General features: G+C 48.5%; 1 protein-coding gene across 1 annotated transcript in view; it reads right to left on the bottom strand.

Annotated features, from left to right (window-relative positions):
• The window catches only part of Klhl42 (kelch like family member 42), a 21,625-nt gene extending 7,010 nt beyond the window's left edge, over positions 1 to 14,615 (bottom strand). Inside the window, exons 1-2 of the mRNA XM_021165174.1 lie at positions 13,330 to 14,615; positions 3,634 to 3,827 (exon numbers count right to left, since the gene is read on the bottom strand). Coding sequence (XP_021020833.1) covers positions 3,634 to 3,827; positions 13,330 to 14,165 — 1,030 coding nt within the window. The 5' untranslated portion in view covers positions 14,166 to 14,615. The remainder of the gene's footprint in view (positions 1 to 3,633; positions 3,828 to 13,329) is intronic.

Here is a 14,615-nt window from a genome sequence, read left to right as displayed (position 1 = left end):
TAGCAGCAGACCAGCCCATAGCAACAGACCAGCCCATAGCAACAGACCAGCCCATAGCAGCAGACCAGCCCATAGCAACAGACCAGCCCATAGCAGCAGACCCTCCCACGGCAATGGACTCAAAACAGCAACAGCACCTCCCACAGCAATGGACCCTCTCAAAGCAATAGTAAATCATAGTCACTGACCCTTGCACAGCAGGTGGCATGCCATCCACCCCACCTATTGCTACACATAAAGGGCTGTACTGTCAGACCTGGCATGGTGGTAAGCATCTGTAATCATAGCCCTCAGAGGCTGAGGAAGGAGGATTGCAAACTCAAGGCCAGCCTTGGTTACAAAGTAAGACCTCGTCTAAGAAGGGGAGGTACAGAAAGAAAGACAAGCCCCAGAGCCAAATCTGAGTCCAAGCTAGCAGAGAAAGGAAAGCAGGTCCTTAGTGTATGCTGGTCCCTGTGCCCACAAGCTTTCCAGCCCTAGGGAACTGCCTTTCTGCTCATCTCAAAGGTCTGCTTAGAGATTAAATAATAAGGTCACTCTAGAAGATAGACAAGGAGGGGTTGGTTAATCTACCCAGGACACCTGGCTGAGTCACCAGCAAGCTCTTCCCCTCATACCAACATCCTGTAGGCCTTCTTGGGTCTTCTGCTACAAACTGGCTCCCCCTCTTCACTGAGCCCTGGCTCAGGCAGCCTGACTTGGTGAGACAATCTTTGGGTCTTCACATTTAAAACAGATTCCTCTGCCCTTTAGGGTTGCTAAGATTTCCTACTGGATTTCTGTCTGTTGTTTTGTTGTTTGTTTTTTAATTTTGGGATATCTCATTCTCTAGCCTGCATTCAGCTAACCTGGAACTCACTATGTTGCCCAGGATGGCCTCAAAGTTGCAGCAATCCTGCCTTAGCCTTCCATGTGATAAGAATACAGGGATGGGCAACCACACCTGGTGTCTCCATCTCTCTACTGCCTGGCAAAGAACTAAAATAACCAAAATCTATTATAAAAGTCATGGGTGTGGTGACGCATGCCTTTAATCCAGAGGCAGGCGAGTCTTTATGAGTTGGGCTATACAGCAAGTTCCAAGGCAGTCAGGGCTACATAATAGAGAGACCCTGTGTCGTCATAACCAAAACAAAACAACAAAAAGTCATGAACCATTATTTACTGAATTTTAAAAAAATCTCATCTAAGAAGTCAACAGGATGGGAATCCAACTCAAGTCCTGGCTGCTGCTGCTGCTGCTGCTGCTTCTCCTCCCCCCTTCTTCCTCCTCCTCTTCCTCCCCCTTCCTCCTCCTCCTCCTCTTCCTCTTCCTCTTCCTCCTCTCCCTCCTCCTCTTCCTCCTCTCCCTCCTCCTCTTCCTCCTCCTCCTCCTTCTTCTGTTTGTTTTTTGTTTTTGTCTGTTTGTTTTCCCCAAACAATTGGGAAGAGCTGTTTATAATGGGAACTACAGGAACTATCAGGAAGTGCTGGAAAATCCAGACTAGAGGTGGGTTAGAAAGGACAGCCAGTGCCCAGCCCTCTCAGCTTAGAGCACAAACACCCATCCAGTCCACCTCTGACCGCACAGAATGGTCTCTGGCATGGAGAATCCAGGATGGACATCATCCTGGGTGGCCCAAGTGAAGAAGGCACGCTAGTGGTGGCCATGAAGCTCCAAACACACAAGAAGGGTTTTCCAGGTCAAATCTACAACCCATTCGCTGAGCCAAGGTCATGGAAGAGCCAGGAAATCTACCAGAAGAACAGTGCTCCCAGCAGCAGCTCCTGCGTGGAAGAGAAGCCGGGGCACAAGCGTGTGTCATGTCAGCCAGAGTGTATTCTGAATAGCTCACTGAGACACGGTGGTGGCTCATGCATAGAATCCTAGCTCCTGGAGGCTCAGACAAGGGGACTGAGCTACAGAGTAGCATAGACTGCACTAGGGTAAGACCTGGCTTCAAAACACAAAGCACGTTGCCTGAAAGAAAGAAGAAATGTCCTTAGGTAAACAATCTAGCTAGTTACTAGAAAAACAGAAGCAAGGATGTAGGACTCAGGAGTGTCAGCTGCCGTGCATGGCTGTGTAGACCTGTGAACTTAATCGGTGCTGTACTGAGCCCCAGTGCAAATGGTGCAAAGCACTAGCAAAGACAAATTATCTTGATTCCTAGTGGGGGCCACTGGGAAGCGACAGCATTTGAGGAAGAAAACAGTCCACGGCTTCCATCACACTCCTCCCTCGCTGCTGCCTCTTCTCAGAGGCACAATTACATAGGCCAGCTGCAGAGAGTAGAGCCCTACCACCCCACTCCCAAAGCAGGTCCAATCCACAACCTCAGCTCTCACCAGAGAGACCTCGTTTGAAAACAGATCTGTGGCTGTATACGTAAACACGCTAAACAGAAATGGATCTGGATCGCAAACCCAACTGCCAGCATCCGGACTAGAGATAGAGACTTACAGGAGAAGCCGCATGAAGACAGCAGACATGCATGAGGAAGCCACCAGAAAGAGGGTGAAGAGGTGAGGAAGACTAGAGCCTTTGGGGATGCCCTGCTGTGAGAGCTTTCTCTCTCTTCCTCTTGCTCTACCATCTCCCAGGCTGGCCTTAAAGTATCGGTCCCGCTTCCTGTACCTCCCCAGTGCTAGCATCACATGAGTGCACAGTCACACCCAGTTATGGGCCACCTATCTGAATACTCTATTGGTGTCTGACATTTACACAGTTGCCTGTGTTCACTTGCAGACCCAGAGTCTGCCTCACGCAGTGATCAGCGGGGCTAGCGAGCTCTGTCTGCCCCTGCAGCCAAACATGCAAACAACCCCAAGAGTCCTGTTATTCCTCTCCTTCAGCTATGGGCTCTGCACACCAGATGCACCAAACACAGATGTAAACGCCCTTAGCTGAGAGACCACGTGGTGGCAGCCTCCTCAAGGGAGGCAAAGACAAAGGACAGGGCTCTTCCCTGCACCCAGAAACACCCCCTCACGCAGCTATGATGTTCTCTATCCTGACGCCTGGGATCTCTCTGCTACACACAGCAGCACTGAACCTGGGGACTGTCTCTTTTCCACACTACTCCTATAAAAAATGTCCACCACACAAATGTGCACATGCAGAGAGTAGAACATGCTGCACAGGTGTTACCATCTGGTCTAAAAAGTTCTTTTGTGCTCACACCCTATCACCTCCATGGGACATAGAAACTGGCCCCCAGAACCGGCCTTCTGGGTATCTACCTAGCAAAGCAAAAGCCAGACTTAGCTCTGGCTTGGTACTGGTGGGTGGGTTTAACTCTTGGGGAGAGAAGAGAACTCAGTTTACCCTTTTTTCCCAAGCTGTGACCCAAACCTCCAATATGGGCAGGTTCCAGGTACTGACCATAAGGCTGGGTTTCTAGAAGCACAAAGAACATTCATAATCTTCCATAATTCCCTCTTCCATGTGAACAATGTCCATGCTCAAATAAGGTCATCAAAGGTCCTTCCTGCCTAACCCATCCTGCCTCGGGGCTCACATCTTTAAGAAAAGGCTAGTATATAGCATCTGATGCATAAAATCTCACTCAGATACATAGCTTCTTCTAGCCAGTCCTGACCCAGCCAGGTTGCTGCAGCTTATGCAAAAGCAGTTGACTGCCACTCACTCACCTCGGGTGGTATATCCACCAATGACATAAATCTTCCCCTTGCACTCGCAGGCAGAGAACTCAGCCAGAGGGTTTGGCAGGGGAGCCACAAAATTCCACGAATCTTGCTCGGGATTGTAGCACTCCACGTTAGAAACGGCCTGCCCACCGATGGCGTAAAGCTTCGAATTGACAGCCACAAGTTTGAAGTTAGATCTGAAAGGAAGACGCAGACCACAGACATGTCAGTTCTGACCGTGACATGGGAAGACGCTCTCTGGCAGAAGGTGTCGTGAAGTTTTCCAGTCAGAGCCATTCTGCCTGGTGACTGCAGAGGTGACTTCTCAGATGTTACTCTGGTACCCAGAACTCCACACTCTGCAGGGCAGGAATGGGAATCCACAGATACAAGCAACTCCAAACAGGCGGCTCTTGGTGACAAGGACCAATCTTGCTTTTGGGCCTGAGGCCAGGATCAGGATACCTGCTCTACACTGAACTCAGTCTTCCGCATCTGTAGATGCCATGCCTGCATCCCCCTGAAGCTTCAGACCCAAATGTAAATGACATAGTGCATCTGTCTCGGACATGTGCAGACATCCATCCCCCTTAGACGAGGCTGCAATAACTACATAAAGAGCACATGCGTTCTGTTCTGTTACATGCAGTTCGAGATGCATTAAAATGCAGCAGGATGCTGAAGTGATGTGCAGCCCATGACATTTTAAGTTCAGACCTGGAACCAATCTCCAGCCATAGTCACTAGGTTCACGTCACTGTGGACCCCATATCCAACAGAAACAACTCACAGAAGGACGTCTGGCACACAGCTTCAAAGGATTTCAGCCTATCGTGACAGGGAGCACTTGAAGAGCAGTTCTTGGTGGCAGGGGCTGGAGTCTGTCACACCATGGTGGAACGGGAGGCACAGAGACAGAAGGAACTAGGAAGCGGCCAGGTGTGGCCTTCAAGTCCCACCCTTTGTGACTACATCACCCCTTGACAAGAGACCCATGCTCTAAATGATCCATAACCTTCCTGAACACCCTCACCAGCTGAGGAAGTTCCCAAGACTTAAGACTTGTGCCTGGGGACAGGGACAGTCCAGATCGCAACCCACCAATGCTAAAAGATCACTACACCTTCCAGGGGTATGAGCAGGAAAGAAAGCAGGGCTGGTTGGTTAAGACCACTGGCTGCTTTTGCATAGGACCCAAGTTCAGTTCCCAGCACATACACAGCAGCTTCCAATCTCCTGTAACTCCAGCTCCAGGGAATCTGATTCCCTCTTCTGGCATCCTCAGGCACTGGCATACCTGCGCCATACCATCATACAGATGTGCATTTAAATACCTTTAAAATAAAGTCTCTGGAGGAGAGAGAGTACGGACTCATCCCTTGGCTTTCTCCTCACAGAATGGGTAGGCCATTTTTCCTCAGAAAGGAGGCTCCTGGTACAGACACAGGTATAAAGGATACAGTTCATCAGAAGGCAGTTTATATACTCAGTTGCCACATATAAATGGGGATGGCTAAGCTGAACTAATTATGGATAAATGTGTTGCCATCAGCTTCAGATACTAGCTAAGTAAGTTGGTTGTTTTAAGGGTGTCCCCACTCCTCTACAGAGACACACAACAGGGCACGTTCACAACCCTCCCCTCCTACAGCACAAACTCCATGCACCCATCAGCTGGCTCAGCCTCAGCTCCTCACAACAAGCAGGACAGCCGGTCCACTTCAGGTCCTCATCTCTAACGCAGGGGAATCTCACTCAGTGGCTAAACACACAAGCAAGAATGTTTTCTGCCCAAATCTTTCTGCCTTGTGAAATGAAGGATTGCTCCAGGAAGAATTACGTTGCAGAAGACAAGCGTGGAAGCAGCTAACAGAGGCAAAGCCACAGCAGAAGCTGTGTAGGTGGGAGAAGGAGTCTCAGGCGCAGTGGAGGAAGAACACCAAGAAGGTATGGCTCTTTACAGGTATGAACTGTTCCGTTTCGTTTTCCAAATGTGAGGGTGAACCCAGCGTTCTCCACCCTGAGCCTCAAGGCCATTAAATCCATCCAGCCATGCAGACAGATCTCACCCTGGTGGCAGCACCTGGGCGGTCCCCGGTTCATGCTGCTTACTCTCCTCACTGCCAACCACGGTCCTTAACACCCAACCATCATGCCCTCTCTGTGTGTGCAGATCCGGTGAACCAGAGGAAATAATGTTCGTAAACAACTCTAGATCTTAACCAGCTCAGGGTGGTTTCACTCCCCACCGGTGGGCACAGAGTAAATTCTGCAGTATCAAAACGGCGTGTGCAATTCATCCTGCATGCTCTTAGGCAAAAAGGTAAGAGGCCTTTTTCTGAAACTCAGGACAGGCAGCTAAGTAAACAATTCCATCCCTCCAAGCCCAGTAAGCGCAAGCTCTCATCAAGAGAAACGTTTATTAATGTTGGGTTTGCTTGCAGATGGGCTAGCCACCTGAAAACAAACCGATTGCTAAATTTAGAGGCACATCACTGAGGGCTCTAACTCCAGGCTTGTACAGAGAAATCTAAACTCCACTGTTGAACAGCTGGGTGACCTGGGACACTGACTGAAGCTCAGTAGATTTGTGCCCATTTCTCTACCTCTCAAATAGAGTTAAGCACACAGTCTGCCCTAGGGGGAGAAGGAGCCTTGGTATTGTTTTTAAGATTTCATTTCTTTAACTACATACATATAGGGGTGCATGCAGATGTGTGCAGGCGTCCACTTGACTATGAACCACCCGAGTGAATGCTAGGAACTGACTCAGGTCCTCTGCAACAGCAGCACATACCCTTTACCACTGAACCACCTCTCCAGTCCCTCTTTCTTTTAAACTTTATGACATTAATTTATTGCGTCTCTCTGTGTGTATATGTGTATGTCTGTGCATTGGCATGCAGGGGTGTACATGCTACAGTGTACAGATAGAAGTCAGAGGACACTTCTGTCCTTCAGTCACATGAGTCCCAGGGCTGGACTCAGGTTGTCAGGCTCAGCAGAAGTCCCTGAGCCCTCTCTTCAGCCCTGAGCCCCACTTTCTTAGCTCCAGGAGGACTGGCTTCTCACCACAGCACAAACGGCCTCCAGAATTCTTCAGTCTGTGCTCTCGTCTATAATTCCCTGACAGTTCACTTCCAACTTCTTACAGCAGCTTACACTCATCGGCTGGAGCAGTGAGTGTGCATCTGAGCCATCAATGACTTCACAATTATCTTTTCTTCTTTCATATTGACCCTGGACACACTATGTTGAGGAAGAAAGGCAACCGTAATACCAAATAAGCCTTCATTTTATAGCTGTACATGATTCACTCCGCAGTAAGTAAAAAGCAAGTGACACAAATCAGGCATGGCTGCAATTAAATTTCCATTTCCCTTGAGAAGAAATACAAAGCCTGATAGCTATAGAACATGGGCTCAGCCGGAGGCCCTGGGTTCAATACCCAAAGCAGAGGCAGGAGGTGATGGGAGGGCTGAGACAGGAGGATCTTAGAGTTCAGAGAGGCCAGGCCAAACTAGACAGAAGCCCCTGACACAAACACACACTTAAAACTAAGTGATCTGATCACTGAGCAATGGTGACACATGCCTTTGATCCCACCACTCGGGATGCAGAGGCAGCCGGATCTCTGTGAGTTTGAGGACAGCCTGGACTACAGAATGAGTTTCAGGACAGTCAGAGCTACACAGAGAAACCCTGTCTCACAAATCAAAAACTAAATGATGTGACCTTTCTAAATACCTGTCCACAGACTAACAGCTATGTAAATCACAGTGAGGAGGGTGACACCAGAGCTGAGATTGGCCCTTTGTGTAAAAATGACTAAACTCACTGGGGAGATAGGGGCAGTAATGAGACCAACCTCACAGAGATGCTGGAGAATAATAACAAAGTAACCACAACACCTGAGGTTCCAGAAACAGAAAATGCAACAGTGGCTTGCTACAGACAATTCTGTTACTGTGAAACCCGAAGTTTCCCCTCCCCAGCCCCATCCCCCCTCCCTGCCTCAGGCCATCCAGGCCATCCAGTTCTTCTGTCCTTCCTTCCCCTTCCTCAGCTGTAGTGACCTCTGCTGGGGACGAGGTTGGAGATGGGAGAAGCTAGAAAACAGAAACACTCATTGTGGCTCTTACAACCACCTGTGGGAAAGTCAAAAAGCAAAAAGCAAAAGCAATTTCAACTGTTGGTCAGAATCCGGCTGTGGAGGTTAAAACAGGCCTGTCGTTTTCCCTCCTCCCCTAGTGCCTAGCTGTGTGGGCTCCGCAGCCTCTCAAAGTGTTCCCACTTCAGGTTCCTCTGCCAGCAGATGGTTGTTGGTGAGGCCTCTCCCGCCTTGCTACATTCTCACACAAACAGGACCCACCGGGCTTCACCTCAGAGCAGAGGCCTGGGGGTTAAGGAAGACCCTAGAGACAAGCTCTGAAATTAAAAAAAAAAAAAATTTACAAAGGATATCTGCAGTCAGTGACTAGTTCCTGCAAGCCGTCCCTAGTTAAGGTGGGGAGAGAAGGGAATTGTGTGGTCATACAAGCTTTCACGTGTCAAGAGTCAAATCTGTGTTCAGACAATGAACCATGTTGTACACCTGAAAAAGCACCTCAAAAAAAAAAATAATAATGCTGGTATTTGAACCATATTTTCTTTTCTAAAATGACACTAATTTACGTGCATGAACATATTCACAGGTCACAGCACACATGAAAGGTCAAGGTCAAAGGACAACTTGCAGGCATCAGTTCTCTCCTTCTACCATGTTGGTCCTAGGACTTAAATTCAGTTCACCAGGCTTGGCAGCGAGTGCCTATAACCGGCTAAGATCCATCTTACCAACCTATGTGGTCATTTCCAAACCTATGACTTTACATTATACTTTAAAAAGAAATTTAATCCCAGCACTCGGGAGGCAGAGGCAGGTGGATTTCTGAGTTCGAGGTCAGCCTGGTCTACAAAGTGAGTTCCAGGACAGCCGGGGCTACACAGAGAAACTCTGTCTCGAAAAACCAAAAAAAAAAAAAAAAAAAAAAAAAAAGAAATTTCAAAGATTCATATCTAAACGTAAGAGGGCAGAATTGTAAGACAGATGAGTTTGTCCACATCCTCATCTAGATGAGGTCCAGATAAAGTCAGAATAAATTGACAACATTTAAAAACTAGGATACCTCATGTCCAGCCACTCCAACTCCTCATAACCAGTGTGGTCCAGGGTGAGGAGTCCCATGCTGACATGACACCTGGTCCCCACAACTCTCTACCCACACTCTACACACTGGCATCACCTGCCCTGCCATTCTGACTCCAGTTTTGACCACGCTTTAAAAAAAAAAAAAAAAAAAAGCGTGGGCAAACCTATTCAATATTGTATTAACAGTCAGAAGTTCACATCTCTAGCCATATAAAACTGCCAATATGAATTTGAAAATGATAAGCAGGGGCTGGAAATGTGGCTCAACAATTAAGAGCAATGCCTACTGCTGCAGAATACCTGGGTTTGAGTCCTGGCACCCAGGCCCTGGCTCACAACCATCTGTAACTCCAGCTCCAAAGGATCTGGTGCCCTCCTCTGGGACCTGTGGGTACTGCACACAAGGTGCGCATAAATGCAGGCAAAAACACAACAATAAAAATAAATAAACCTTTTTTAAAAAGATAAGCCAATAGTCGTCGGGCGGTAGTGGGACACACCTTTAATCCAGCACTCTGGAGGCAGAGGCAGGCAGATCTCTGAGTTCAAGGCCAGCCTGATCTACAGAGTTCCAGGACGGCCAGGGCTACACAGAGAAACCCTGACTCAAAAATCATTTGTATACAAAAATGAAGTCAATAAGCATTTTCAAAGAATGATGTTCTGATGAAAGGACACTACACTGAAGAGTTGCCCACTACGTAGGGTAGGGAGAGCATCTCATCTTGACAGGAGAGGGGAACTGGCAAAATCCAACACTGCTCATGAGAAAATTACCAATCTTTCATGGGCAACTAGGCAGCAGCCAAAATATAAAATGTGCATACACCTTGCCCTGTCACTCAGAGAACTTGGAACCAACTCATATGCGCCGAAGACAGTCATACACATAGACCAGAATGTCCAATACAGCATTATTTATAGGGACAAATGCATACCACCAAACACAGCCTGGAATGCTACATAAACATGAACAAGACAGAAGCAGCTAGCTCACACCTTTACTCCCATCACTTGAAAAAGGCAGGAGGACTTGCGACTTGCCTCTAGTCCTAAGGCGCCTGGGGCTAAAGAGTGAGACCCTTTTTCCAAACAACAAGCCAATGTGCTGGTGTATGTCTCTAATCATGAGGTGGAGGCAGGAGGATAAGAAATGCAAGGTCATTCTCAGATATACAGAAAGTTCAAGGCCTGGGATACATGAGACCCTGTCTCAAAAAGATTAATAAAATGATTTATTAGTTTAAAACAAAGTTTAATAAATAAAATAAAATTCATTATTATAAAATAGAATAAAATTTATATCAATTTATATCAATACACATCTATAAATACAAAAAAATTCATGAGACCCAGCTCAAAAAAATTAATAAAATAATTTATTAGTTTAAAATAAAATTTATTATAAAATAAAAATATATCAATAAACATCTGTGAATACAAAATATTAACATACAATAACCATTAATTAGAAGAAATATTAAGTACCATAACAAATTTAGAGTAAAAGTACATGTACATACAGCCCACCCACTGGAGAAACTATACACACAGCTGTCCACTGAGAATGGCTAGTCACGCCTATATTTTTATAAGCATCGATGCATTTATAATACCTAACTGTGACATGCATTATAGATACAGGTAGCTTGGTCCCCTGCATTGATCACACATAGATTTAGGGAGGGCTGAGTCACGAGGACCCTAGTCCATGGAGAGAATCACATGACATCATGTGGAAAGCAGCTGGTGGGGCCTCACTGGAGGAAGCAGACCTCTGGGTGGAGGTGGACGTGAGGAATATTTTTCTTCTCTGCCATGAGTTAACCACTCTGCTCCACTATGTCAGATGCTTGTCACAGAGTAATTTAGGTAGACACACTCACTTTACGCACGGTTTCTAAGGTAGACACATGAGGCAGGAGCTGGAAAACAACTTGACCGTGTTTAAAGAGTACAGAAAGAACACTCTGAGGAAAACAGACCAAGAATCTGTAGCTAAAAAGAGACTGCTGAGAGGTCTGGACTGTGGAGCTGAAGATGGACGACATGCTGAGACCACGTGGTCAGAGCTGGAGACACACAGGGAAAGGTAAGACAGAACCTGGAAGCGTCTCCTCTCTGAAGATCACCTTTGTTGAATCAATTAACACTCTTAAAAAAATTATTTTAGGTCGGGCGTGGTGGCGCACGCCTTTAATCCCAGCACTCGGGAGGCAGAGGCAGGCGGATTTCTGAGTTCGAGGCCAGCCTGGTCTACAAAGTGAGTTCCAGGACAGCCAGGGCTACACAGAGAAACCCTGTCTCGAAAAACAAAAAAAAACAAAACCAAAAAAAAAAAATTATTTTAAAATAACACTTTTGATACTAAAAAAATAACTTTATTATTTTGTTTCTGTTTGTTTTCAGAAAAGGTCTCTAGCTCAGGCTAGACTACAGTTCCACCTGCCTCAGCCGGCTCAGCCTAGTGATTACAAGTGGATTGCTACTGTATCATCTCAATGATAGAAGTATCATACTGCAGGAGGCTGGATGAAAACTAGCCTGCCCCCAGTTAGTGCCTCTGGAAGGAAGAGGGTAGCGCATCCATCTCTGCTTCTCACACTTCAGCTTGCCAGGATTTTTAGGATTTATTTTTATGTTTATTTGTGTGTCTGTGTGTGTGTGCACATCCATGTGGTTGCCTGTAAAGGCCATAAGGGAGTGTCAGACATGGATGCTGAGCGCTGGACACTAGTCTTATACAAGAGCAGCAATGAGCCATCAGAACAAGGTATGTTTCTACAAACAATCTCTGATCTAAAGGTTCCTTTGTCCTGTAATGGACCTAGAACAGACCAGAGTGGGTCTTAGATGACATCAGGTGGCCTGATACAAAAAAGCCTATCCTCAGCTGGGTGGAGGTGGTAGCACACTTTAATCCCAGCACTCAGGAAGCAGAGGCAGGACGATCTCTGAGTTCAAGGCCAGCCTGGTCTACAGAATGAGAACCAAGACAATCAGGACTATACAGAGAAACTATACCTGAAAAAAAGAAAAAAGAAGAAGAGAAGAAAGAAAAAAAAGAAAGGAAGAAAAGAAAAGGAAGGAAGGAAGAGAGAGAGAGGGAGAGAGAGAGAGAGAGAGAGCACCCATCCTGTCCTTGGCTACTCTTTCTACTGCTGGGACACTGGTATTGAATCTGAGGCCTCAAAATTCTAGGCTAGCACTCTCCCACTAAGACACCTTTCCCCTACTCTTTCTGGTTTTGCTACATTATCCAGGCTGGCCTGGAATTCACTCTGAAGGCCAGGAAGAATTTTAACTTGGAATCTGCCTGCTTCAGCCTTCCAAGCAGCTGGGGCAACAAACCCTCTCTACAAGCCCTGACTTGTCCCCCAGGCCACTTGGGCCTGCGGCCTTTACTCCCTTCCTCTTCCTGCTGTCTTCATTCCCCAACTCTTCCTTTATTTGCTTCTTTATAATGCTTTTATTCTCTTCACCTGTCTCTTTTCCTTACTTTGAAAGATGGGAAAGATGAGTGAAGTGGAAAGGAACGCATCTTCAAGCCATAAGAGGGGGAAATTGAACAGTACAAGTTGGTTTTTGTCATTCCTTCAACCACTGACATGGTAGATGCCTTACATTTGAAGTTATAAGTTACAGATTATTTATTGTAGAAAGCCAATACTGTACTGTCCACCTTTAATCCCAGCTCTCTGAAGGCTGGAAGGCAGAGGATGGCAGACCCTCATGCCTAGGAGTTCAAGACCAGCCTGAGGAACATACCAAGATAAAGGAAAACCACCTGAACATATGCAGGAGGGTATATATATATATATATATATATATGCGCTAATGTAAATATGCATAGGTGTATATGTATATGTAGGGCTTATATGTACACGCTACAGCTACCCACAAGGGACTCAGGCATCCAGACTGCGGTGTCTGAGGCATCCCAGATAGACAACAGACTTGGAGAGACGAGGGCGCGCCCATTCTGTAGCTGATTGCTCCAGGCTCAAGTTTTGGGTCAAGGATGATTGCTGTCTTAGAAGGAAATAAGAAACAAAAGTGAGGATGAAAAGAAAAGAGAATCCTCTATGGCAAATCCCTTACACCATCGTAGGGGGCGTGGATGCACTCTCTCCTACCCAAGTGAGAAGGATCCAAAGTCACTGTCAGCAACAACCAAACTTTCCGAAGCTAGAGTTACCAGTTACTGCTAGTGTCTCTTCGGGTCAAACAAGTTAAAGAAAAGCGAAGGAAAAACAACGTTATCTTTCCCAATAGCCTTCTCTGCAAGCCAGTCTGAGGCAGAGAAACCATTCTTACCTAGGGCCTGCACCTGAAAGAAGACCACTAGGCTAGCTGACACAGTACTTGTCTTCTTCCTAGCAAGCCCTGGGCTCCCTGGGAACTCCGCCAGAGGCGACAGGCCAGCAGCACTAAACAAGATGCCATCGCCTCTGGCCAGCAAACACCAGGGCAATGAATGAAGGGCGCAGACCCCCCTTTGCACTTACCGCTTCTGGTTCATGGAGGCCACCTGCAGCCACTCGTTGGTGATGGGATTGTAGGAGTGTGCCGCTGAGATCTCCTGGCTGGTGATCCTGTAACCACCCACGATGAAGAGGTAGTTGTCCAAGATGGCTGAGCCATAGCCCCTGACGTTCACCAGGTCGGGAGGCAGGTTGTTGGCCAGGGGGAACCAGCGCTCCGTGGTCTCCTCGTACCTAAGCATGGACGGGGGTTCCCCTTGATATGGGTGCGGGGCCAGGGGTCCCCCGAGGAAGTCCCCCAGGGCCACCAGGACCGGGGTCCCGCGCATGCGGGCCTCCCTCAGCCTCTGCTTCAGGCTACAGTCCCCGGGGGCCTGCGGCGGCGACAGCAGTAGCGGGAATTGCGGCTGACACAGCACCTGGTGGAAGCGCAGCACCATGAAGCGCAGGCAGGCGTCCTGCAGGTCGGGCAGCCCGTACACCTGCGCCAGGCGGTACAGCTCCAGGCAGTTGCCCAGACGCACGTGCGACAGCAGCAAGCGCAGCAGCGCCGTGACCTGCAGAAAGGACGCGGCCTCCACCATCTCGGACAGCACACTAGCCTCGGCCAGCTCGTCCTCGCTCAGGCCCCAGCCCTCGCGCGCGCCGCCCGCGTTGATGAAGTCCAGCACCAGCCGCAGGCCCGGAGCGCTCAGGCCGCGCAGCTGCTGCACCTCCGGGCCCACCTCGGGCCGCACGGCCTCGCGCATGCCGGAGCGGTAGAGCGCGCGGAAGTAGTCGCTCTGTTCGATCAGTTTGCTCTTGCTCACCGGGTAGCAGCGGTCTTCCAGGCGGATCTGCACCATCTCCTCGGCGGACATGGCTGGGCCGCTGCGCCCGCCGCCCGGCCGCTCAGGCTCCTCCCCCGGGCGCACAGCCTCCGCCGAGCCCGGCCTGCGCTCGCGCTTCCTTCCTTCCGCCGCCGCGGGCCCCGGGCTCAGCCCCGCCGGTGCGTCACACGCCCTCCGAGTAAACGGCCTCTCTGAGTCTTTAATCCATGTGTCTATGTGAGTTCCTACGCTACAATGCAGGTGCCAGGGAGCCAAAGGCGGCAGATCACCCTGCAGCCTGAGGTACGGGCGGTTGTGAGCTGCCCTACGCGGAAACGGAGCTCCTGTCCTCCGCAGCAGGAGTGTGCACTCTTAACCACTGTGCATTTCTCCAGCACGGTGTTGTTAGGAAACAAACAAACGCGTCGGTTCGCGGTGCTCGCCCCCTACGCACAAGTCACCGTACTTGATCTTCTGGTGTTTCCCGCAGCCCCATAGTCC

This window comes from Mus caroli, chromosome 6 (assembly GCF_900094665.2).
Source record: "Mus caroli chromosome 6, CAROLI_EIJ_v1.1, whole genome shotgun sequence".
NCBI classification, from domain to species: Eukaryota; Metazoa; Chordata; class Mammalia; order Rodentia; family Muridae; genus Mus; species Mus caroli.
The sequence above is the reverse complement of the archived record's forward strand: the minus strand, read 5'-3'. Positions and strand labels throughout refer to the sequence as shown.